Genomic DNA, 26,798 nt, shown 5'->3' with positions numbered 1-26,798 from the left:
AGAAGGATTCAGGGGTGGCCAAAACAATGAACAAGCTGGCTGCGGTTTTTAAGCCAATATTTCTCATTCAAGGACTATACTATAAAGTCACATACAGTAAAGGTAAGCTTTACTGAAAGATAAACCTCAGGTGCAACTAAATTAAATGCAGTCATAGGCTACACAATGACAGAAATATAAGTAACCTAACCATAAACTATTGTCTATTGTTTTTTATGTGCTATTTCCTTTCTCTAAATGTAGTTACAAAGTAACAGTCCAAGGTATGAGACAAGAGGTAAGATCAAATCAATGAGAATCAGACTAAACGCTCTGCTGGTCCTGTTGAGAGAGACTCCAAAGAAAAAATTGTTCATTAAATCACCTTCAAGCGCGCGTAAAGTCCTCTTGTATTGTGGATATATTTTCTGCGCAGATGAACCGCCTGTCTCGCTCTCCTTCATAGCCTATTCAGAAGATCAAACCAACGCGCTGAAACTTTTTATCTGTTACTCTCAGACTGACATCACTAACCCTGCCCCTACACACATTAGTGAAGAAAGGAAACCTTTCTCTCTATCCAGGCAGTCACTCATTGACGTCGAGTTGTGTGCACTGTCCGTACTCCTTAACTGTATGTTTTCAGGCACTTTTATGAACAGTCAGTCTAGTGCCCCACCACAGCCACTGAACAGTGATTCTGGCTGAGGCTCACACCATACGAACACCACTCTCTCACACACAGCACATCTGTTTGACACATACAAAATGATAAACCTATTTATTTAATTACTTGGAATAAAAACGAGCATGCCATATGTGCAGGCTACCTCCATAGCCTAAATTGTTATGTATGGTAAAGTTGGTATGGTAAAAAACTAGAGTGCTTATGCTTGGAATCACTAGTGCTATATAATTTGATGCACCTGCTAACTGAGCTCACCAGGGTTGGGGTCAATTCAGTTCAGTTTCTGAATTGAATTTGAATTAATGAATTGAAAATTGCCCATTGTTTCCTGTTCTTTTTCAATCCACTTGACCCTACCCTGGAGCGAACCAGTATAGAATGTCATCTTGTGGATGCTTGAAAACCTCTTGCTACAGCAGAAACCTGAGCTTTTTACAGCATTAAGACATAAGATAAATCAAAATATTGCATTTAGTTATAACTTGCATTATAAAAACCATGTCCATAATTTAAACTAAATGATCTTGTTGCCACAGTAAAAGTTTAAGATGGGCTTTAACTTTTATGAGAAACATATGCATCATCCTATGTGGGAGCCTCTCTAAAGTAAACGGTGTTGATGACTTTGCCTTAGGACAAAAATATTATTAGAATGTGATAGGATGTTCAACTACAGAAACGGACTGGTAAATGTTATTAAATCTGTCCCAAAGGTAAATTGTTTATTGGCCCCTGAACTTTTTTTTACTGCCATTGTGTGTGGTTGAATTTGTGGGTGTTCTCTTCTCATCCACTTTACTACCAATGACACCACAGGACTGCTATAGGAAGTCCCTGAACCATCTCGCCATGCCTCTTCTAATCGTGGCCTGATCACGATCATCTACCCCACCTCTTATCACCAATATCACCTGGGGTGCGTCTTTAGATTTGAACCAGTTCACTTTGTTACAGTGAGCTAAACACTAGGGTGACAAGATGCGACAAAGACTATTGGTAAAATACTATTTAGCATTTTCATTATTCAATTCCGCTTTTTAAAAGAAAAATTACTGTGCAGGTGTACCAGTCCCACCGAGCTCACAAAGTAATAGAATTTGGACCGTATCACTCATGTAACTAACTTACTAGACATCATACCTATTTTTTGATCAAAACGCAGAATTGCAGCTGTTATATGTCTAAATGCACCCATTTTCTCACCCCCACTATTTTTGTCAGGCTCAATTTGCAAACAGCCCAGCTTGAAGCAACTGGCAGTTATGGCAGGGGCCCCTTAATGGGTAAAAAGGTTCCTAACAGTGGGAGGCAAGAATTCCACAACCAGCCTGAGGATCTGCCTGCAAAACATTCTGCTTTTTTATCGAAGTGCTTTGAGATCCTGCTGCAACTGTCTAAAAAAAGTGAATGGCTGCTGCCGGGCCTCACCCCCCACTGCAAAGGACCTCTAGGAGATTATCCTTCATTTGAGCCTACCCAACCCCAACCCCTATACCACAATCTGAGTGACCAGAAACAGAATGGGGAAAATCCAACCTGATGTGCTAGACAAATGGAGAGAGGGAGGGGGGAAAAAAACACACTTTCAAGAACATTGGTAGAAAATGGAAGAGGGGGCCCACAATTGTTTGAAGGCAAATGTAACTTAATAGGTCATTTACCAAGTCAAATTATAATGTTGTTTCGCAAACTGTATAACACAGTAAAACAAATGATAAAATAACATTCAAATCAACAGTATAGGGGGAAAAAATGTGTAGCAGGTGTGGGCTACTTTTTGTTGTGTGAGTAGTGAATGCATTCTGCCTGTATGTTGTAATTGAAAATAGTTTACTTAAAGATAGTTAAACTGTCTCATTTGTGTTTCAAATGTGAACAATAAGGTACTAATATTGTTTTTGTATGAGATGACAAAGAGTAGGCTCTATCTTGATGATGGTTAAGTAATGGAAACTTTTGTTTCTTAGTACCTTCTCACTTTATGCACTTTTGTACCTTTCACTTTTTAGGGATCATGACAATTTTTTGTTGTTGCATTTCTAGCCTCTGTTTTGGGATTTTTTCCAAACCCGTTCAACAGTACTGGTAGGACTACCTATCTTCCCAATAAAACATTGCTTGGCATCAATTTGCTGCAGTGATATACAAAAATATCATAAATTGAAAGAAATGAATGCACATACAAAATACAGGGAAGAATAAACATTTGCCATGGCGGTCCTTGAGACAAACTCATGTATTCTACAAGATATCCAGTATTTTTCCTCTGTCTGAATATCCTTTTTCCATCTTAATTTAACTACATAGGGAAATGTTCATAAATCTGTTCCACAAGTGAAAACATTGGGGAAATGATATGCTGTGAATGCTGTGCAGACCTACATGCACACCTAATACTCCACTTTGACTGAATGAGGGTAGGTATGGAAAAACAGGTAATCCAATGTTTATTAATATGTAAGAAAATATATGAATAAATAAATAGATTTTATAAAGCGTGAATAGACAGCCTGGTTTGCTTGTCACCTGAATAAACCTTGGTGAGGAGTGAGGCAGAGGTGATCATGCCCTCTGCTGTGTGCTGTCAGAACTTCATGAGGCAGGTATGGTCACCACTACCAACACCACAACTTGCCTAGGCTACTTTCATACAAAAACCATATCTGTCAATATCTATCCTTTGCAGATTTTTACAAACTGAATTTTGGGAAAATGTCAGTATATACATACACTACCAGTCAAAAGTTTTAGAAAACCTACTCATTCAAGGTTTATTCTTAATTTTTTACTATTTTCTACATTGTAGAATAGTAGTGAAGACATCAAAACTATGAAATAACACATATGGAATCATGTAGTAACCAAAAAAGTGTTAAAAAATATTTACTGCCCCCTACTGCGCAGGGGTAGTAGCTAAGTCCTACGCAAAGGTGCACCCATGCCTGCATTGAATGAATGCACCCACACCAATAAAATAGGAGATGCAACAAAATGTAGAAAATAATTTATATCAGGTTTTTTCTTACATCTAGGATATTATTGTGTTTTGTAGATTAGTTAAACTTTTGATTGTTTTTACATACACTACCGGTCAAAAGTTTTAGAACACCTAATCATTCAATGGTTGCTATTTTTTAAAACTATTTTCTACATTGTAGAATTATAGTGAAGACATCAGAACCATGAAATAACACATATGGAATCATGTAGTAACCAAAAAAGTGTTAAAAAAATCAAAATATATTTTATATTTGAGATTCTTCAAATAGCCACCCTTTGCCTTGATGAGAGCTTTGCACACTCTTTGCATTCTCTCAACCAGCCTCATGAGGTAGTCACCTGGAATGCATTTCAATTAACAGGTGTGCCTTCTTAAAAGTTAATTTGTGGAATAGATTTCCTTCTTAATGCGTTTGAGTCAATCAGTTGTGTTGTGACAAGGCAGGGGGGTATACAGAAGATAGCCCTATTTGGTAAAAGACCAAGTCCATAATATGGCAAGAACAGCTCAATGAGCAAAGAGAAACGACAGTCCATCATTACTTGAAGACATGAAGGTCAGTCGATATGGAACATTTCAAGAACATTGAACGTTTCTTCAAGTGCAGTCGCAAAAACCATCAAGCGCTATGATGAAACTGGCTCTCTCGAGGACTGCCACAGGAATGGAAGACCCAGAGTTACCTCTTCTGCAGAGGATAAGTTAATTAGAGTTACCAGCCTCAGAAATTGCAGCCCAAATAAATGCTTCACAGAGTTCAAGTAACAGACACATCTCAACATCAACTGTTCAGAGGAGACTGTGTGAATCAGGCCTTCATGGTCGAATTGCTGCAAAGAAACCACTACTAAAGGACAACAGTAATAAGAAGAGACTTGCTTGGGCCAAGAAACATGAGCAATGGACATTAGACTGGTGGAAATGTGTCCTTTGGTCTGGAGTCCAAATTGGAGATTTTTGGTTCCAACCGCTGTGTCTTTGTGAGACACGGTGTGGGTGAGCGGATGATTTCAGCATGTGTATTTCCCACCGTAAAGCATGGAGGAGGCGGTGTTATGGTGTGGGAGTGTTTTGCTGGTGACACTGTCTGTGATTTATTTAGAATTCAAGGCACACTTAACCAGCATGGCTACCACAGCATTCTGCAGCGATATGCCATCCCATCTGGTTTGGGCTTAGTGGGACTGTCATTTGTTTTTCAACAGGACAATGACCCAACACACCTCCAGGCTGTGTAAGGGCTATTTGACCAAGAAGGAGAGTGTTGGAGTGCTGCATCAGATGACCTGGCCTCCACAATCCCCAGACCTCAACCAAATTGAGATGGTTTGGGATGAGTCGGACCGCAGAGTGAAGGAAAAGCAGCTAACAAGTGCTCAGCATATGTGGGAACTCCTTCAAGACTATTGGAAAAGCATTCCAGGTGAAGCTGGTTGAGAGAATGCCAAGAGTGTGCAAAGCTGTCATCAAGGCAAAGGGTGGCTATTTGAAGAATCTCAAATATATAATATATTTTGATTTTTTTAACACTTTTTTGGTTACTACATGATTCCATATGTGTTATTTCATGGTTTTGATGTCTTCACTATAATTCTACAATGTAGAAAATAGTTTTAAAAAATAGCAACCATTGAATGATTAGGTGTTCTAAAACTTTTGACCGGTAGTGTATGTAAAAACAATCAAAAGTTTAACTAATCTACAAAACACAATAATATCCTAGATGTAAGAAAAACCCTGATATAAATTATTTTCTACATTTTGTTGCATCTCCTATTTTATTGGTGTGGGTGCATTCATTCAATGCAGATATGGGTGCACCTTTGCGTGGGACTTAGCTACTACCCCTGCGCAGTAGGGGGCAGTAAATATATTTTGCTAGCAATTTAGGTTCGTTTGGGGAAGCGAGGATAGACTGGAGAGATTGGTTTTTAATTCCCTAGTTGTAGACAGACTATGTGCTGAAGATTTTATCATTCTTGCAACTTTGTTATGATCGACTTGTGGACAAAAGCCTACCATTTCACCTGAAGAAGCAATCTAGCAAAAAGCAAGCGTGTATGTATTCGTACATTGTTGCTTTATCTTAGCTAGCGCATTGCCACATTAGCTGGCAAGCTAACATTAGCTAGCCAATAGTTCAGCCCGGATGCGGTGAACTACAACAAGCTTTGGCCTTGGAAGAGTTGAGCATCGGGCTTGAATTATGTCAAGCAACCGTCAACAGCAAACTGGCAGTGGAGCAGGGCCTGTGCCTGGGAGTAGCAGCAGTACCGGTGGCACTACCAATGCTAATGGTGCCACCAGCGTAACCTTAGGCGGCGACGATAGTGCGAATATGAACAATTCTCCAAATGTTGTGCCCTCGCGGACTCTGGCAACAGCTGGCGAGGGGTTGCTCGTGTCTGGAGTGGCTGTACAGTCTCCAAGAAGCTTAGCCCCACTAAGCAGATCCAGTTCATCCTCCTCTGGCACCAGCAGAAAACGTCCTCTCCACCAAGCACCACTCTACAATGGTCTCTTGAATTCCTACGAAGATAAAAGCAACGATTTTGTGTGGTGAGTTTTCCTGCAACATGCTAATTTAGCTTGCTAGCTACTTGGCTAATTTATTTAGCTTGCTAACTACCGTAACTAGCTTGCTGACTAGGTGTCGTTAATTACCTGTGTAGCTAGCAAGTTCAACTTTGGAGTGCATTCTTGTTTACAATATCCATTTGGCAGTTGGTTAGCTAGAGTTCAGAAATGCATAACCTTATCATTTAACCAGACTCACTGATACTTCCATATCTGAACACTGTCAAAGTAAGGTTAATGTTGTTGCATTACATTTTCTTTTCAGCCCAATCTGTTTTGAAATGATTGAGGAGGCACACATGACAAAATGTGGACACAGTTTCTGGTAAGCAAACATGATGGCATTGGCTAGGTGACAGTAACGTTACATCCATCTAATTCCTATAGCTTTTAGTACCGTTTCATATTAGCTTCAGCTAATTCCTTTAGTATCGTCCACCAATGCACCGTTCATTTTTTTCCTATGCTGGTTTTCTTGAACTAACATACCCCATTCTATTTCTGGGTTCAGCTACAAGTGCATTCGCCAGAGTTTAGAGGACAGCAATAGGTGCCCAAAATGTAACTACATCATTGACAACGTGGATCAGCTCTATCCAAACTTTCTTGGTAGGTTTGTCTCTCTTGATATAGATGACGTTTCAAAACAAATTCTTAGATATGTAGATGGGTGCATTAATTATCTGTGGTGTAGCTAGCTTCTCTACAGCCTTGTCACAGGCTTTGTCCCAAATAGCAACCTGTTCCCTATTTAGTGTACTACTTTTGTATGTGCCCTGGTAAAAATTAAGCTTTGTTCCTTTCTAATACATCACTCCTCCTCAATAGTAATACTAACTATTGTTTTGATTTGATACAGTGAATGAACTTATTCTCAAACAAAAACAGAGATCAGATGAAAAACGTCTGAAGATGGACCATCCGGTAAGTGCTCCAGCGAATCAGGTCTCACACACACGCACTGGAAACCAGACCTGGGTCAAATATTACAACATGAGAACATAATGCAGACAACAACATTATGGGCTAGTTTTCCGGACACAGATTAAGCCTAGTCTTGGACTAAAAAGCAAGCTCAATGGAGAATCTCCTTTGAAAAAGCTTCTTAGTCCCAGGGATGCAAACTCGTCACTTTTCGGCTATATATGCTATTTCAGTCTCAAAATAGGTCATCCGGGTGAATCGTGTAGATCCGTAAAACAACATTTTGGAGGGGGGTCTGACAAAAAGTGCACAGACGCAGAGTGTATCACAGTTTGAGCTATTAAAGAGAGGTGTGAACAGATATTTTCCCTATGTGATCACTAGCATAAATAATTGTGTATGTTTCTCATATCGAAATTAATGACTGAGCACAGAATTCATCGCTATGCGTCCTACAAATAGACTATCAAACAGAGTTCAGTGTGATGTCAGATATGTCATATCAGAATGAGTGCTTCATCCAATATCACGTGTGATAGCTGTGAGCAGCCAGCTGCATCCCCTAACTAGCCATTAGCCTACTCAACTGCTTCTCTCTGTCTGTTCTTTCTGTGCATCTACATCCATTTTAAAATGTTATTTAGCTGTGATGGTGAGCTGGGGTGTACAGACACTGATGGGGTTTCTGTTACATTTGTTTAATTATTGGGGCGGCTTGCAGCGTGAGCAAAGTGGATACAGTGGTGGAAAAAAGTATTTAGTCAGCCACCAATTGTGCAAGTTCTCCCACTTAAAAAGATGAGAGAGGCCTGTAATTTTCATCATAGGTACACGTCAACTATGACAGACAAAATGAGGAAAAAAAATCCAGAAAATCACATTGTAGGATTTTTAATGAATTTATTTGCAAATTATGGTGGAAAATAAGTATTTGGTCAATAACAAAAGTTTCTCAATACTTTGTTATATACCCTTCGTTGGCAATGACACAGGTCAAACGTTTTCTGTAAGTCTTCACAAGGTTTTCACACACTGTTGCTGGTATTTTGGCCCATTCCTCCATGCAGATCTCCTCTAGAGCAGTGATGTTTTGGGGCTGTCGCTGGGCCACACAACGACTTTCAACTCCCTCCAAAGATTTTCTATGGGGTTGAGATCTGGAGACTGGCTAGGCCACTCCAGGACCTTGAAATGCTTCTTACGAAGCCACTCCTTCGTTGCCCAGGCGGTGTGTTTGGGATCATTGTCATGCTGAAAGACCCAGCCACGTTTCATCTTCAATTCCCTTGCTGATGGAAGGAGGTTTTCACTCAAAATCTCACGATACATGGCCCCATTAATTCTTTCCTTTACACGGATCAGTCGTCCTGGTCCCTTTGCAGAAAAACAGCCCCAAAGCATGATGTTTCCACCCCCATGCTTCACAGTAGGTATGGTGTTCTTTGGATGCAACTCAGCATTCATTTTTTTAACCAAAAAGTTCTATTTTGGTTTCATCTGACCATATGACATTCTCCCAATCCTCTTCTGGATCATCCAAATGCACTCTAGCAAACTTCAGACGGGCCTGGACATGTACTGGCTTAAGCAGGGGGACACGTCTGGCACTGCAGGATTTGAGTCCCTGGCGGCGTAGTGTGTTACTTTGGTCCCAGCTCTCTGCAGGTCATTCACTAGGTCCCCCCGTGTGGTTCTGGGATTTTTGCTCACCGTTCTTGTGATCATTTTGACCCCACAGGGTGAGATCTTGCGTGGAGCCCCAGATCAGGGAGATTATCAGTGGCCTTGTATGTCTTCCATTTCTTAATAATTGCTCCCACAGTTGATTTCTTCAAACCAAGCTGCTTACCTATTGCAGATTCAGTCTTCCCAGCCTGGTGCAGGTCTACAATTTTGTTTCTGGTGTCCTTTGACAGCTCCTACAATGTGATTTTCTGGATTTTTTTTCTCTCATTTTGTCTGTCATAGTTGACGTGTACCTATGATGAAAATTACAGGCCTCTCTCATCTTTTTAAGTGGGAGAACTTGCACAATTGGTGGCTGACTAAATACTTTTTTTCCCCACTGTATGTATCTTTTCATTTTGCCCGTAAGAACAAGCAGGCCAGTCTGACTAGGCTTCACTGAGGAAAAACTGAGTGCAGCAGAAAGGAAGAGGCTTCCTATCTATTTTTCTGGTGTTCCTTAAATTCTGTTTGGTGCCTAACTTTTGGGACCAGTGTGTGTGTGAGAGAGAGAGGGAAAGAGTGTGAGTGTGTAGGCCATGTGTATAAAGTTGTCTGAAGAGTAGGCTAAAGATGGTTTCATATGGGCCTAGTGCAGGGTTTCCCAAACTCTGTCCTCTGGACCACAGGGGGTGCACATTTTGGTTTTTGCCCTAGCACTACACAGCTGATTCAAATAATCAACTAATCATCAAGCTTTGATAATTTGAATCAGCTGTGTAGTGTTTGGGCAAAAACCAAAATGTGCACCCCCTGTGGTCCCGAGGACCGAGTTTGGGAAACGCTGGTCTAGTATGTTTTCCCCTTACTGCCACAATGAAAATGCAGATCATTATGCATTTATATTCCTTACTACATTCCTCCTGCCCAATCATAGGTAGGCTTTTGGATATGAGCGAATCAGCTATTTTCTGCAGGAGCCTTTTCTATTATACAGTAAAAAAAAAAAAAAAAGTGTATCCCAGGACTAGGCGTAGTCTGTGGCCAAGAAACCACCCTTAAAGGTAATAGTGAAGGAACCCAACAGTTAACTTAATTGACCAATGTTTGTACATAATTCATTGTGTATTTCTCATGTTTTTAGAATGGGTCAAGATGGCAAGTGTTCCAAGACGTCCTTGGCACAGACCAAGAGAACCTAGATCTTGCTAATGTCAACTTGATGCTGGAACTCCTTGTACAGAAAAAGAAACAACTGGAAGCGGTATGTATATTTTGTTTAGGCAATGCATATTTAACCAGCAGAAAATGAATGGCGGCGGGTGACTTTACGCTAATCTAATGTGAACTTTTATGCCTTTCCCTAACCCTTACCTTAACCTCACTGAAACTATACCACATTAACCATAACAACCCCTTGTCAACCCCTATACTGTTTTTTCTGCTGGTCAAATATACACTTGTTTATGCTTAACATAAAATGAATCCTATAAAGTAGGGATGGGCATTTGAAATGATTTCAGTATTCAAATAACATTACATATTTTCAGATATCTGGATAGTTGAAATGTGTGTTAAGGGAAAAATTTAAAAAAAAAAAAAAAAAAAATCTTTAATGTAGACCTACTCGTGCGACATGAGAGAGCCGGTGCGCTGGGCTCTGCTTGTTTCAGCAGAGGGGTGAGAGAGGAGCAGGGGCTGGTGTGTGTGACAGTCTATGTGTGTAGCATGGAGGGAGAGAGAGAAAATAGCCAAACAGACTCACGCTAGTTAGAAAAACTTGTTGCTGCCATAGGTTATCTATCATACCATCTGGTAGTGCCTGTCTTGACTGCATCAAATTGTTGTAAAGAAGCTAGCTAGCTACAGTAGCCAGCTAAGTTAGCCAGCTAGCTAGCTAAAGTAACAAGGCTAATTGAGGCTATTATGCTGCGCTACTCATCCAATGTCTACAACTCCATTCATATGAAACAACAGCCTACCTGATGGTTGATCATTGTAGCCTACTCCTTCTCATTTGTGTGTAGGCTACCTCTGCGTCTTTGTTAGGGGCGCACTCATAAAAACTGTCATAACTGTTTAATAAAAATTCAGAATGTAATGGTCTATCCTTGTAGGCTATGTAGCAATGTCACATACACTACCATTCAAAAGTTTGGGGTCACTTAGAAATGTCCTTGTTTTCGAAAGAAAAGCAATTTTTTTCTTCCATTTAAAATAACAGCCAATTGATCAGAAATACAGTGTAGACATTGCAAGAGGACAAATACATTGTCTAGTTTGAGAAACAGACACCTCACAGGTCCTCAACTGGCAGCTTCATTAAATAGTACCCGCAAAACACCAGTCTCAATGTCAACAGTGAAGAGGCGACTCCGGGATGCTGACCTTCTAGGCAGAGTTGCAAAGAAAAAGCCATATCTCAGACTGGCCAATAAAAATAAAAGATTAAATGGGAAGTCTGAGATATGGCTTTTTCATTGTAACTGCCAAGAAGGTCAGCATCCCGGAGTCGCCTCTTCACTGTTGACGTTGAGACTGGTGTTTTGAGGGTACTATTTAATGAAGCTGCCAGTTGAGGACATGTGAGGTGTCTGTTTCACAAACTAGACACTAATGTATTTGTCCTCTTGCTCGGTTGTGCACCGGGGCCTCCCACTCCTCTTTCTATTCTGATTAGATCCAGTTTGCGCTGTTCTGTGACGGGAGTAGTACACAGCGTTGTACGAGATCTTCAGTTTCTTGGCAATTTCTCGCATGGAATATCCTTCATTTCTCAGAGCAAGAATAGACTGAGTTTCAGAACAAAGTTATTTGTTTCTGGCCATTGCTTCTTTAATCACCTCAAAAGTTTTCAGCTGTGCTAACATAATTGCAAAATGGTTTTCTAATGATCAAATAGCCTTTTCAAATGATAAACTTTGATTAACAAACACAACGTGCCATTGGAACACAGGACTGATGGTTGCTGAAAATGAGCCTCTGTACGCCTATGTAGATATTCCATAAAAAATTAGCAGTTTCCAGCTACAATAGCCATTTACAACATTAACAATGTCTACACTGTATTTCTGATCAATTTGATATTTTAATGGACAAAATGTTTTGCTTTTCTTTCGAAAACAAGGACATTTCTAAGTGACCCCAAACTTTTGAACGGTAGTGTAGATAAATGTATTTAATTTGAGACAAAGCCTTTAAAAGAAATGGGCTTTATAGTCATACCTTGATCGATCGACCATTAACTCTGCCTGTTTATTCCCATAGGAATCACAAGCTGCTCAACGTCAGATCTTAATGGAATTCCTCAAAGAAGCAAGAAGAAATAAAAGAGAGGTGTGCCCCATCTCTGTTTGGTATTGCATCTTAATATCTTTCCATATTTGATTACAGTATTAATCTGTGAGGAAATAACCATTTGTTATTGTGTGACATTGTGTTTTATCATTCAGCAACTGGAGCAGTTGCAGAAGGAGCTAAACTTTTTGGAGGAGGATATGAAGCGTGTTGAGGTAAAATAATGTACAGTGAGGGAAAAAAGTATTTGATCCCCTGCTGATTTTGTACGTTTGCCCACTGACAAAGAAATGATCAGTCTATAATTTTAATGGTAGGTTTATTTGAACAGTGAGAGACAGAATAACAACAACAAAAATCCAGAAAAACGCATGTAAAAAATGTAATAAATTGATTTGCATTTTAATGAGGGAAATAAGTATTTGACCCCCTCTCAATCAGAAAGATTTCTGGCTCCCAGGTGTCTTTTATACAGGTAACGAGCTGAGATTAGGAGCACACTCTTAAAGGGAGTGCTCCTAATCTCAGTTTGTTACCTGTATAAAAGACACCTGTCCACAGAAGCAATCAATCAATCAGATTCCAAACTCTCCACCATGGCCAAGACCAAAGAGCTCTCCAAGGATGTCAGGGACTAGATTGTAGACCTACACAAGTCTGGAATGGGCTACAAGACCATCGCCAAGCAGCTTGGTGAGAAGGTGACAACAGTTGGTGCGATTATTCGCAAATGGAAGAAACACAAAATAACTGTCAATCTCTCTCGGCCTGGGGCTCCATGCAAGATCTCACCTTGTGGAGTTGCAATGATCATGAGAACGGTGAGGAATCAGCATAGAACTACACGGGAGGATCTTGTCAATGATCTCAAGGCAGCTGGGACCATAGTCACCAAGAAAACAATTGGTAACACACTACGCCGTGAAGGACTGAAATCCTGCAGCGCCCGCAAGGTCCCCCTGCTCAAGAAAGCACATATACAGGCCCGTCTGAAGTTTGCCAATGAACATCTGAATGATTCAAAGGAGAACTGGGTGAAAGTGTTGTGGTCAGTTGAGACCAAAATCGAGCTCTTTGGCATCAACTCAACTCGCCGTGTTTGGAGGAGGAGGAATGCTGCCTATGACCCCAAGAACACCATCCCCACTGTCAAACATGGAGGTGGAAACATTATGCTTTGGGAGTTTTTCTGCTAAGGGGACAGGACAACTTCACCGCATCAAAGGGACGATGGACGGGGCCATGTACCGTCAAATCTTGGGTGAGAACCTCCTTCCCTCAGCCAGGGCATTGAAAATGGGCCGTGGATGGGTATTCCAGCATGACAATGACGCAAAACACACGGCCAAGGCAACAAAGGAGTGGCTCAAGAAGAAGCACATTAAGGTCCTGGAGTGGCCTAGCCAGTCTCCAGACCTTAATCACATAGAAAATCTGTGGAGGGAGCTGAAGGTTCGAGTTGCCAAACGTCAGCCTCAACCTTAATGACTCTGAGAAGATCTGCAAAGAGGAGTGGGACAGAATCCCTCCTGAGATGTGTGCAAACCTGGTGGCCAGCTACAAGAAACGTCTGACCTGTGATTGCCAACAAGGGTTTTGCCACCAAGTACTAAGTCATGTTTTCCAGAGGGGTCATATTTATTTCCCTCATTAAAATGCAAATCAATTTATAACATTTTTGACATGCGTTTTTCTGGATTTTTTTGTTGTTATTCTGTCTCTCACTGTTCAAATAAACCTACCATTAAAATTATACACTGACCATGTCTTTGTCAGTGGGCAAATGTACAAATTCAGCAGGGGATTAAATACTTTTTTCCCTCACTGTACATAGCTAGCTATCTTAAAATTTCTGTACTCCTGACATGGATTAGAAGTCAGAGGTCTCGTTTCCCAGACACAGATTAAGCCTAGTTCTGGACTAAAAAGCTTTGTCCATAATCTATGTCCCAGAAACCGCCCCAGAATTTGATAAACTTAGTCCTCCACTGTGGTTTTTGGTTTTCATGTACAGAAATGCGTGTTTAAGCCTGTCTGTTGAGGAGTTTAAAACAAAATACATTGTACATTTTCTAGGAAATTAGTGGACTGTACTCAACAGTGAGTGACATGGATCGTAACTTGGACAGCACTGTACCCAATTTCGAGGCTCCCTCACCTGCACCCAGGTAAACCAAAATTATGTCCTGTACTTGAATTAGTCTTGTGTAAGGAACAAAGTAAATATCTGACTCAGAATATACATTTGTGATCTTTCTATGAATATCCTTTGAAAGTTGTGGAAGAGTTGAGCTTTGACAGGAGACATATATATATATATATATAGTACCAGTCAAAAGTTTGGACACACCTACTATTTTTACTATTTTCTACATTGTAGAATAATAGTGAAGACATTAAAACTATGAAATAACACATGCAATCAAAAAAGTGTTAAACAAATCAAAATATATTTTATATTTGAGATTCTTCAAATAGCCACCCTTTGCCTTGATGACAGCTTTGCACACCCTTGGCATTCTCTCAACCAGCTTCACCTGGAATGCTTTTCCAACAGTCTTGAAGGAGTTTCCACATATGCTGTGCTTTTGGCTTCTTTTCCTTCACTCTGCGGTCTGACTCATCCCAAACCATCTCAATTGGGTTGAGGTCGGGGGATTGTGGAGGCCAGGTCATCTGATGCAGCACTCCATCACTTTCCTTGGTAAAATAGCCCTTACACAGCCTGGAGGTGTGTTGGGTCATTGTCCTGTTGAATAACAAATGATAGTCCCACTAAGCCCAAACCAGATGGGATGGCGTATTGCTGCAGAATGCTGTGGTAGCCATGCTGGTTAAGTGTGCCTTGAATTCTAAATAAATCACAGACAGTGTCACCAGCAAAACACTCCCACACCATAACACCGCCTCCTCCATGCTTTACGGTGGGAAATACACATGCTGAAATCATCCGCTCACCCACACCGTGTCTCACAAAGACACAGCGGTTGGAACCAAAAATCTCCAATTTGGACTCCAGACCAAAGGACACATTTCCACCAGTCTAATGTCCATTGCTCATGTTTCTTGGCCCAAGCAAGTCTCTTCTTATTACTGTTGTCCTTTAGTAGTGGTTTCTTTGCAGCAATTCGACCATGAAGGCCTGATTCACACAGTCTCCTCTGAACAGTTGATGTTGAGATGTGTCTGTTACTTGAACTCTGTGAAGCATTTATTTGGGCTGCAATTTCTGAGGCTGGTAACTCTAATGAACTTATCCTCTGCAGCAGAGGTAACTCTGGGTGTTCCTTTCCTGTGGCGGTCCTCATGAGAGCCAGTATCATCATAGTGCTTGATGGTTTTTGCGACTGCACTTGAAGAAAATTTAAAAGTTCTTTAACTTTTCCATATTGACTGACCTTCATGTGTTAAAGTAATGATGGACTGTTGTTTCTCTTTGTTTATTTGAGCTGTTCTTGCCATAAGATGGACTTGGTATTTTACCAAATAGGGCTATCTTCTGTATCCCCCCCCCCCCCCCCCCTAGTAACAACAAAACTGATTCAATCAAACGCATTAAGAAGGAAAGACATTCCACAAATTAACTTTTAATAAGGCACACCTGTTAATTGAAAAACATTCCAGGTGACTACCTCATGAAGCTCGTTGAGAGAATTCCAAGAGTGTGCAAAGCTGTCATCAAGGTAAAGGGTGGCTATTTGAAGAATCTCAAATATAAAATATATTTTGATTTGTTTAACACTTTCTTTGTTTACTACATCATTCCATATGTGTTATTTCATAGTTTTGATGTCTTCACTATTATTCTACAATGTAGAAAATAGTACAAATGAAAACCCTGAAATGAGTAGGTGTGTCCAAAACCTTTGACTGGTACTGTGTGTGTGTGTGTATGTATGTATGTATGTATGTGTGTGTGTGTGTGTGTATATATATATATATATATATATATATATATATATATATATATATACACACACACACACACACACACACAGTGGGGGGAAAAATATTTAGTCAGCCATCAATTGTGCAAGTTCTCCCACTTAAAAAGATGAGAGAGGCCTGTAATTTTCATCATAGGTACACGTCAACTATGACAGACAAATTGAGAGAAAAAAATCCAGAAAATCACATTGTAGGATTATTTATGAATTTATTTGCAAATTATGGTGGAAAATAATTTTGGTCACCTACAAACAAGCAAGATTTCTGGCTCTCACAGACCTGTAACTTCTTCTTTAAGAGGCTCCTCTGTCCTCCACTCGTTACCTGTATTAATGGCACCTGTTTGAACTTGTTATCAGTATAAAATACACCTGTCCACAACCTCAGTCACACTCCAAACTCCACTATGGCCAAGACCAAAGAGCTGTCAAAGGACACCAGAAACAAAATTGTAGACCTGCACCAGGCTGGGAAGACTGAATCTGCAATAGGTAAGCAGCTTGGTTTGATGAAATCAACTGTGGGAGCAATTATTAGGAAATGAAAGACATACAAGACCACTGATAATCTCCCTCGATCTGGGGCTCCACGCAAGATCTCACCCCGTGGGGTCAAATTGATCACAAGAACGGTGAGCAAAAATCCCAGAACCACACAGGGGGACCTAGTGAATGACCTGCAGAGAGCTGGGACCAAAGTAACAAAGCCTACCATCAGTAACACACTACGCCGCCAGGGACTCAAATCCTGCAGTGCAGACGTGTCCCCCTGCTTAAGCCAGTACATGTCCAGGCCCGTCTGAAGTGCATTTGGATGATCCAGAAGAGGATTGGGAGAATGTCATATGGTCAGATGAAACCAAAATATAACTTTTTGGTTTAATCTCAACTCGTCATGTTTGTAGGACAAAGATTGCTGAGTTGCATCCAAAGAACACCATACCTACTGTGAAGCATGGGGGTGGAAACATCATACTTTGGGGCTGTTTTTCTGCAAAGGGACCAGGACGACTGATCCGTGTAAAGGAAAGAATTAATGGGGTCATGTATCGTGAGATTTTGAGTGAAAACCTCCTTCCATCAGCAAGGGCATTGAAGATGAAACGTGGCTGGGTCTTTCAGCATGACAATGATCCCAAACACACCGCCCGGGCAACGAAGAAGTGGCTTCGTAAGAAGCATTTCAAGGTCCTGGAGTGGCTTAGCCAGTCTCCAGATCTCAACCCCATAGAAAATCTTTGGAGGGAGTTGAAAGTCCGTGTTGCCCAGCGACAGCCCCAAAACATCACTGCTCTAGAGGAGATCTGCATGGAGGCCAAAATACCAGCAACAGTGTGTGAAAACCTTGTGAAGACTTACAGAAAACGTTTGACCTGTGTCATTGCCAACAAAGGGTATATAACAAAGTATTGAGAAACTTTTGTTATTGACCAAATACTTATTTTCCACCATCATTTGCAAATAAATTCATAAAAAATCCTACAATGTGATTTTTCTGGAATAATTTTTCTCATTTTGTCTGTCATAGTTGACGTGTACCTATGATGAAAATTACAGGCCTCTCTCATCTTTTTAGTGGGAGAACTTGCACAATTGGTGGCTGACTAAATACTTTTTTCCCCACTGTGTGTATCTTTTCATTTTGCCCCCGCACATTGACTCAGTACCGGTACGCCCTGTATGTATATGTATATATACAGTGGGGAGAACAAGTATTTGATACACTGCCGTTTTTGCAGGATTTCCTATTTACAAAGCATGTAGAGGTCTATAATTTTTATCATAGGTACACATCAACTGTGAGAGACGGAATCTAAAAAAAAATCCAGAAAATCACATTGTATGATTTTTAAGTAATTCATTTGCATTTTATTGCATGACATAAGTATTTGATACATCAGAAAAGCAGAACTTAATATTTGGTACAGAAACCTTTGTTTGCAATTACAGAGATCATACGTTTCCTGTAGGTCTTGACCAGGTTTGCACACACTGCAGCAGGGATTTTGGCCCACTCCTCCATACAGACCTTCTCCAGATCCTTCAGGTTTCGGGGCTGTCGCTGGGCAATACGGACTTTCAGCTCCCTCCAAAGATGTTCTATTGGGTTCAGGTCTGGAGACTGGCTAGGCCACTCCAGGACCTTGAGATGCTTCTTACGGAGCCACTCCTTAGTTGCCCTGGCTGTGTGTTTCGGGTCGTTGTCATGCTGGAAGACCCAGCCACGACCCATCTTCAATGCTCTTACTGAGGGAAGGAGGTTGTTGGCCAAGATCTCGCGATACATGGCCCCATCCATCCTCCCCTCAATACGGGGCAGTCGTCCTGTCCCTTTGCAGAAAAGCATCCCCAAAGAATGATGTTTCCACCTCCATGCTTCACGGTTGGGATGGTGTTCTTGGGGTTGTACTCATCCTTCTTCTTCCTCCGAACACGGCAAGTGGAGTTTAGACAAAAAAGCTCTATTTTTGTCTCATCAGACCACATGACCTTCTCCCATTCCTCCTCTGGATCATCCAGATGGTCATCGGCAAACTTCAGACGGCCCTGGACATGCGCTGGCTTGAGCAGGGGGACCTTGTGTGCGCTGCAGGATTTTAATCCATGACGGCATAGTGTGTTACTAATGGTTTTCTTTGAGACTGTGGTCCCAGCTCTCTTCAGGTCATTGACCAGGTCCTGCCGTGTAGTTCTGGGCTGATCCCTCACCTTCCTCATGATCATTGATGCCCCACGAGGTGAGATCTTGCATGGAGTCCCAGACTGAGGGTGATTGACCATCATCTTGAACTTCTTCCATTTTCTAATAATTGCGCCAACAGTTGTTGCCTTCTCACCTGCTGCTTGCCTATTATCCTGTAGCCCATCCCAGCCTTGTGTAGGTCTACAATGTTATCCCTGATGTCCTTACACAGCTCTCTGGTCTTGGCCATTGTGGAGTTGTTGGAGTCTGTTTGATTGAGTGTGTGGACAGGTGTCTTTTATACAGGTAGCGAGTTCAAACAGGTGCAGTTAATACAGGTAATGAGTGGAGAACAGGAGGGCTTCTTAAAGAAAAACTAACAGGTCTGTGAGAGCCGGAATTCTTACTGGTTGGTAGGTGATCAAATACTTATGTCATGCAATAAAATGCAAATTAATTACTTAAAAATCATACAATGTGATTTTCTGGATTTTTGTTTTAGATTCTGTCTCTCACAGTTGAAGTGTACCTATGATAAAAATTACAGACCTCTACATGCTTTGTAAGTAGGAAAACCTGCAAAATCGGCAGTGTATCAAATACTTGTTCTCCCCACTGTATGTGTGTGTGTATATATATATATATATATATATATATATATATATATAAACTCAGCAAAAAAAGAAACATCCCATTTTCAGGACCCTGTCTTTCAAAGATAATTTGTAAAAATCCAAATAAGTTCACAGATCTTCATTGTAAAGGGTTTAAACACCGTTTCCCATGCTTGATCAATGAACCATAAACAATTATTGAACATGCACCTGTGGAACGGTCGTTAAGACACTAACAGCTTACAGACGGTAGGCAATTAAGGTCACAGTTATGAAAACTTGGGACACCTAAAGAGGCTTTTCTACTGACACCAAAAGAAAGATGCCCAGGGTCCCTGCTCATCTGCGTGAATGTGGCTTAGGCACGCTGCAAGGAGGCATGAGGACTGCAGATGTGGCCAGGGCAATAAATTGCAATGTCCGTACTGTGAGACGCCTAAGACAGCGCTACAGGGAGACAGGACGAACAGCTGATCGTCCTTGCCGTGGCAGACCACGTGTAACAACACTTGCACAGGATCGGTACATCTGAACATCACACCTGCGGGACAGGTACAGGATGGCAACAACAACTGCCCGAGTTACACCAGGAACGTACAATCCTTCCATCAGTGCTCAGACTGTCCGCAAAAGGCTGAGAGAGGCTGGACTGAGGGCTTGTAGGCCTGTTGTAAGGCAGGTCCTCACCAGACATCACCGGCAACAACGTCGCCTATGGGCATAAACCCACCGTCGCTGGACCAGACAAGACTGGCAAAAAGTGCTCTTCACTGACGAGTCACGTCAGTTTTGTCTCACCAGGGGTGATGGTCGGATTTGCGTTTATTGTCGAAGGAATGAGCATTACACCGAGGCCTGTACTCTGGATCGAGGTGAAGGGTCCGTCATGGTCTGGGGCTGTGTGTCACAGCATCATCGGACTGAGCTTGTTGTCATTGCAGGCAATCTCAACGCTGTGCGTTACAGGGAAGACATCCTCCTCCCTCATGTGGTACCCTTCCTGCAGGTTCATCCTGACATGACCCTCCAGCATGATAATGCCACCAGCCATACTGCTCGTTCTGTGCGTGATTTCATGCAAGACAGGAATGTCAGTGTTCTGCCATGGCCAGCGAAGAGCCCGGATCTCAATCCCATTGAGCATGTCTGGGACCTGTTGTATCGGAGGGTGAGGGCTAGGGCCATTCCCCCCAAAAATGTCTGGGAACTTGCAGGTGCCTTAATGGAAGAGTGGGGTAACATCTCACAGCAAGAACTGGCAAATCTGGGGCAGGCCATGAGGAGGAGATGCACTGCAGTACTTAATGCAGCTGGTGGCCACACCAGATACTGACTGTTACTTTAGATTTTGACTCCCCCTTTGTTCAAGGACACATTATTCAATTTCTGTTAGTCACATGTCTGTGGAACTTGTTCAGTTTATGTCTTAGTTGTTGAATCTTGTTTTGTTCATACAAATATTTTCACATGTTAAGTTTGCTGAAAATATACGCAGTTGACAGTGAGAGGAAGTTTCTTTTTTTTTGCTGAGTTTTTACACACACACATACTTACGGCAACTAAGTCTTGTCTTTGCAGTAGTCTTATAGATTCGACAGAGTACGTGAGTCAACCTCCAGGTTTTGGTGGAGCTTCACAGGTAAGTCTGACCCACTGTAGTTTTCTGATAGGCATACGCTGCATCCCAATTATCCACCCTTCTAGTCATGAATGTAAATGCATAGGATTGGTGTAAGCATTGGCTGGGGTGTGTTTTCACCATTTGTTAAATCCATGCGAGAAAGTGTGCAAGTTTACACTGGGAGAAGGGTGGAGAATCGGAACGCAGCCATAGAGAACCATTGATGTTGGTGTTTCAGGTTCACGATCTCCAAATGTGTTTAGTGTCTCATGTCTGTGATTTTAAATGTTCTATTTCACCATCAGGGGAAGAGGCAAACATGGTACAACAGCACTCTGGCTTCTCGGAGAAAGAGGCTCACAGCGCACTTTGAAGATCTGGAGCAATGCTACTTCTCTGACCGGATGACACGGATAACAGGTACCCTCTAGGTTTCAGTAAAATGTGGATTATACAGCGCTACTAAAAGGGCTTCTCTGGAATGAGGTCCATATCTGGGTAAAGTCATGTCCTTGTATTCCAAAAGAAGAAGGTTGACTGCATCTCCCACAAACGACCACAACAACAACCCTCTAGGTTTAACTTATAGTTGACTAAACTACATTATCTTGCAGAACATATTTTAGGCTTGAGGACAAATCCCATAATAAACAACTAAAACATTATTCATTTTCTAATGGTGTTCTGGATTTGATATTTATTGTTTGTCTTGTTTTAGATGACACCAGGAACTTAAATCAACTGGATGATTTCATGGAGTGTCTCTCAAAGTTCACACGCTTCAACTCTGTGCGGCCGTTGGCGACTCTGTCTTATGCTAGTGATCTCTACAACGGCTCCAGTATTGTCTCTAGGTAATGTCAACCCACAACTGTCAAACACAAAACCTTTGATGGCTTAGCTAATTAGTTACTGTCATAGGGCCATTTTCCCAGACCTTGATCAAGCCTAGTCCTGGACTAAAAATATATTTCAGTGTAGATACTCCTTTGGCTTTCTTTTTAGTCCAAGACTAGGTTTAATTTGAATGGAAACCGGCCCATTGCGTCCACCAGCTTTGTCATTCTACTTGTAAGATTTAGCTCCATCCTAATGGTTAGTTTGCACTTTGACCTGCAGAGGGCGATCCTGTATCACAATACATCTTTAATTTGCCACTGGAGTGTAGCAGAAGGCACTACAATGTCTGTTGCTACCTCTATCTCTTATCTACCTCTATCTCTATGGAAAAAATACAATCTAATGGGAGACAAGGTGTGTTTCCCATTTGGCGCCCCATTCCCTATATAGTATTGGTCAAAAGTAGTGCTCTGCACTATAAAGGGAATAGACTACCATGCTTTACATATCATGAAATAATGCTTCATTGCACCTAAACTTACCATTGTGTTACTTGTTTGATGTGACCTCTTATTGAGCTTGATGTTTTGCTCTCTCTCTGTCTATGCAGCATTGAATTTGACCGAGACGGTGATTACTTTGCCATCGCTGGCGTCACCAAGAAAATCAAGGTGTTTGAATATGGAACTGTGATCCAGGATGCTGTGGACATTCATTACCCAGTCAATGAAATGACGTGCAACTCCAAAATCAGGTGCCCTTTCACCCTGTCTTAACGTTGAGTCACCCACTTTGTATTACAATAGAAACTATACACTTTTAACAATTTGGGATTTTGTTTTAAATGCCGGCATAGATTTATGTATATGTTTTCTATATCTAGCATATTCATTAATCCTCATAGAATCATGGAAGAACAGGTCTCGGCTCTTACATCCCCATGTGTTTTGTATTTCAGCTGTATCAGCTGGAGCAGCTACCACAAGAATCTGTTGGCTAGCAGCGACTACGAGGGAACAGTCATTCTGTGGGATGGTTTCACTGGCCAAAGGTCAAAGGTCTATCAGGTATGCACCACAAAATATCTTCATGCACCATTTCTGAAAATAATAAGTACGTCAAAAAATATGGAGATTAATTAACAAGGCGCACGCCATATATACACGTTTCCCATTACAAATCAGACCTATGGTAAAACTGCTCACGTGTGAACGAGCATTAAAACTCCATCTGGAAAACGCCTTCCATTCACCTTTTATGGTCACAACGCCCCTTATTTGCTGTATAATTTGGCACTGTTGGAATTAGGTCACGGCAGTTTGTAAAAGAAATAGCAATGGTGTATTTGATCACATTTCTGTAGATGTGTGGGCAGAATGTTTTGATATTTTGCTGTGGCTTTTTAAAACTAAACATACATGCTGCCTATATCGAGTGTCTGTCCCCGCATCCTGCAAGATTGACTGTATACAGTGAGGAAAAAAATTATTTGATCCCCTGCTGATTTTGTACGTTTGCCCACTGACAAAGAAATGATCAGTCTATAGTTTTAATGGGAGGTTTATTTGAACAGTGAGAGACATAATAACAACTAAAAAATCCAGAAAAACTCATGTAAAAGATGTTATAAATTGATTTGCATTTTAATGAGGGAAATAAGTATTTGACCCCTCTGCAAAACATGACTTAGTACTTGGTGGCAAAACCCTTGTTGGCAATCACAGAGGTCAGACGTTTCTTGTAGTTGGCCAGCAGGTTTGCACACATCTCAGGAGGGATTTTGTCCCACTCCTCTTTGCAGATCTTCTCCAAGTCATTAAGGTTTCGAGGCTATGGGATTAAGGTCTGGAGACTGGCTAGGCCACTCCAGGACCTTAATGTGCTTCTTCTTGAGCCACTCCTTTGTTGCCTTGGCCGTGTGTTTTGGGTCATTGTCATGCTGAAATACCCATCCACGACCCATTTTCAATGCCCTGGCTGAGGGAAGGAGGTTCTCACCCAAGATTTGACGGTTCGTGGCCCCGTCCATCGTCCCTTTTGATGCGGTGAAGTTGTCCTGTCCCCTTAGCAGAAAAACACCCCCAAAGCATAATGTTTCCACCTCCATGTTTGACGGTGGGGATGGTGTTCTTGGGGTCACAGGCAGCATTCCTCCTCCACCAAACACGGCGAGTTGAGTTGATGCCAGGTCTCCCGAGTGGCGCAGTGGTCTAAGGCACTGCATCGCAGTGCTAGCTGTGCCACTAGAGATCCTGGTTCGAATCCAGGCTCTGTAGTAGCCGGCCGCGACTGGGAGACCCATGGGGCGGCGCACAATTGGCCCAGCGTCGTCCAGGTTATGGGAGGGAATGGCCGGCAGGGATATAGCTCAGTTGGTAGAGCATGGCGTTTGCAACGCCAGGGTTGTGGGTTCGATTCCCACGGGGGGCCAGTATGAATAAAATAAAATAATCATAATGTATGCACTCACTTAACTGTAAGTCGCTCTGGATAAGAGCGTCTGCTAAATGACTAAAATGTAAATGTAATGCCAAAGAGCTAAATTTTGGTCTCATCTGACCACAACACTTTCACCCAGTTCTCCTCTGAATAATTCAGATGTTCATTGGCAAACTTCAGACGGGCATGTATATGTGCTTTCTTGAGCAGGGGGACCTTGCGGGCGCTGCAGGATTTCAGTCCTTCACAGCGTAGTGTGTTACCAATTGTTTTCTTGGTGACTATGGTCCCAGCTGTCTTGAGATCATTGACAAGATCCTCCCGTGTAGTTCTGGGCTGATTCCTCACCGTTCTCATGATCATTGCAACTCCACGAGGTGAGATCTTGCATGGAGCCCCAGGCCGAGGGAGATTTGACAGTTATTTTGTGTTTCTTCCATTTGCGAATAATCATACCAACTGTTGTCACCTTCTCACCAAGCTGCTTGGCGATGGTCTTGTAGCCCATTCCAGCCTTGTGTAGGTCTACAATCTTGCCCCTGACATCCTTGGAGAGCTCTTTGGTCTTGGCCATGGTGGAGAGTTTGGAAATCAATTTATAACAGTTTTGACATACGTTTTTTCTGGATTTTTTTGTTGTTATTCTGTCTCTCACTGTTCAAATAAACCTACCATTAAAATTATAGACTGATCATTTCTTTGTCAGTGGGCAAACGTACAAAATCAGCAGGGGATCAAATACTTTTTCCCTCACTGTATTGGAAACAATTTAAAAGTATGCTACACTTCTATGCAAAGGACCAATTGTTGTTAAATATTTTGTTTATCAATAGATAATTGTGTTTCTATGTCTTGCCTTTGTATAGGCTCTGAGATTAAATAGGCTTATGATGTTGTGCTTCTATCGCACATCAATACTGTAGCCTACCCTATTTACTGTGTTGGCAGAATGTTTAAATGTTTAGCAGTCATTTATACTGTATCTGGAAAAGGACTATCAGTTTCTGAGTGAGAAAACGATGGCAAATTGTTGTGGACCTGTCAGCAGAATGTTTGAATTCAACAATGTTTCGCATCGACTTTTCCCCCAACCTAAATACACTACGTGACCAAAATTATGTTGACACTTGCTCGTCGAACATCTCATTCCAAAAACATGGGCATTAATATGGAGTTGGTACCCCCTTTGCTGCTATGACAGCTTCTACTCTTCTGGGAAGGCTTTCCACTAGATGTTGGAACATTGCTGCAGGGACTTCAAATCAAACTTTATTTGTCACATGCGCCAAATACAACCGGTGTAGACCTTACCTTGAAATGCTTACTTACAAGCCCTTAACCAACAATGCAGTTCAAGAAAGAGTTAAGAAAATATTTACCAAATAAACTAAAGTAAAAAATAATAAAATGTAACACAATAAAATAACAATAAAGAGGCTATATATATATATATATATATATATATATATATATATATATATATATATACACACACACACAGTGGGGAGAGTAAGTATTTGATACACTTTTCCTACTTACAAAGCATGTGGAGGTCTGTAATTTTTATCATAGGTACACTTCAACTGCAAGAGACGGAATCTAAAACAAAAATCCAGAAAATCACATTGTATGATTTTTAAGTAATTAATTTGCATTTTATTGCATGACATAAGTATTTGATCACCTACCAACCAGTAAGAATTCCGGCTCTCACAGACCTGTTAGTTTTTCTTTAAGAAGCCCTCCTGTTCTCCACTCATTACCTGTATTAACTGCACCTGTTTGAACTCGTTACCTGTATAAAAGACACCTGTCCACACACTCAATCAAACAGACTCCAACCTCTCCACAATGGCCAAGACCAGAGAGCTGTGTAAGGACATCAGGGATAAAATTGTAGACCTGCACAAGGCTGGGATGGGCTACAGGACAATAGGCAAGCAGCTTGGTGAGAAGGCAACAACTGTTGGCGCAATTATTAGAAAATGGAAGAAGTTCAAGATGACGGTCAATCACCCTCGGTCTGGGGCTCCATGCAAGATCTCACCTCGTGGGGCATCAATGATCATGAGGAAGGTGAGGGATCAGCCCAGAACTACACGGCAGGACCTGGTCAAAGACCTGAAGAAAGCTGGGACCACAGTCTCAAAGAAAACCATTAGTAACACACTACGCCGTCTTGGATTAAAATCCTGCAGCGCACGCAAGGACCCCCTGCTCAAGCCAGCGCATGTCCAGGCCCGTCTGAAGTTTGCCAATGACCATCTGGATGATCCAGAGGAGGAATGGGAGAAGGTCATGTGGTCTGATGAGAAAAAAATTGAGCTTTTTGGTCTTAACTCCACTCGCCGTGTTTTGAGGAAGAAGAAGGATGAGTACAACCTCAAGAACACCATCTCAACCGTGAAGCATGGAGGTGGAACCATCATTCTTTGGGGATGCTTTTCTGCAAAGGGACAGGACGACTGCACCGTATTGAGGGGAGGATGGATGGGGCCATGTATCGCGAGATCTTGGCCAACA

General features: G+C 41.6%; 1 protein-coding gene across 2 annotated transcripts in view; it reads left to right on the top strand.

Moving 5' to 3' along the window:
* The first annotated feature begins 5,559 nt into the window (after nt 1–5,559).
* Nucleotides 5,560–26,798, top strand: part of LOC311098958 (E3 ubiquitin-protein ligase COP1-like) — a 40,606-nt gene continuing 19,367 nt past the window's right edge. Inside the window, exons 1-13 of one of the 2 annotated variants that reach the window (XM_084139525.1) lie at nt 5,560–6,227; nt 6,511–6,570; nt 6,757–6,854; nt 7,105–7,169; nt 9,979–10,098; nt 12,102–12,170; nt 12,287–12,346; nt 14,208–14,299; nt 20,954–21,014; nt 21,302–21,416; nt 21,715–21,850; nt 22,447–22,590; nt 22,795–22,903. In XM_084139525.1, coding sequence (XP_083995651.1) covers nt 5,875–6,227; nt 6,511–6,570; nt 6,757–6,854; nt 7,105–7,169; nt 9,979–10,098; nt 12,102–12,170; nt 12,287–12,346; nt 14,208–14,299; nt 20,954–21,014; nt 21,302–21,416; nt 21,715–21,850; nt 22,447–22,590; nt 22,795–22,903 — 1,482 coding nt within the window. In that variant the 5' untranslated portion in view covers nt 5,560–5,874. The remainder of the gene's footprint in view (nt 6,228–6,510; nt 6,571–6,756; nt 6,855–7,104; nt 7,170–9,978; nt 10,099–12,101; nt 12,171–12,286; nt 12,347–14,207; nt 14,300–20,953; nt 21,015–21,301; nt 21,417–21,714; nt 21,851–22,446; nt 22,591–22,794; nt 22,904–26,798) is intronic. The other variant, XM_084139524.1, reaches the window with a different exon arrangement.

Source organism: Coregonus lavaretus, assembly GCF_964263955.1.
Source record: "Coregonus lavaretus genome assembly, chromosome: 23".
NCBI lineage: Eukaryota > Metazoa > Chordata > Actinopteri > Salmoniformes > Salmonidae > Coregonus > Coregonus lavaretus.
Note: the sequence above shows the minus strand (reverse complement) of the source record. Positions and strands in the feature narration are given on the sequence as shown.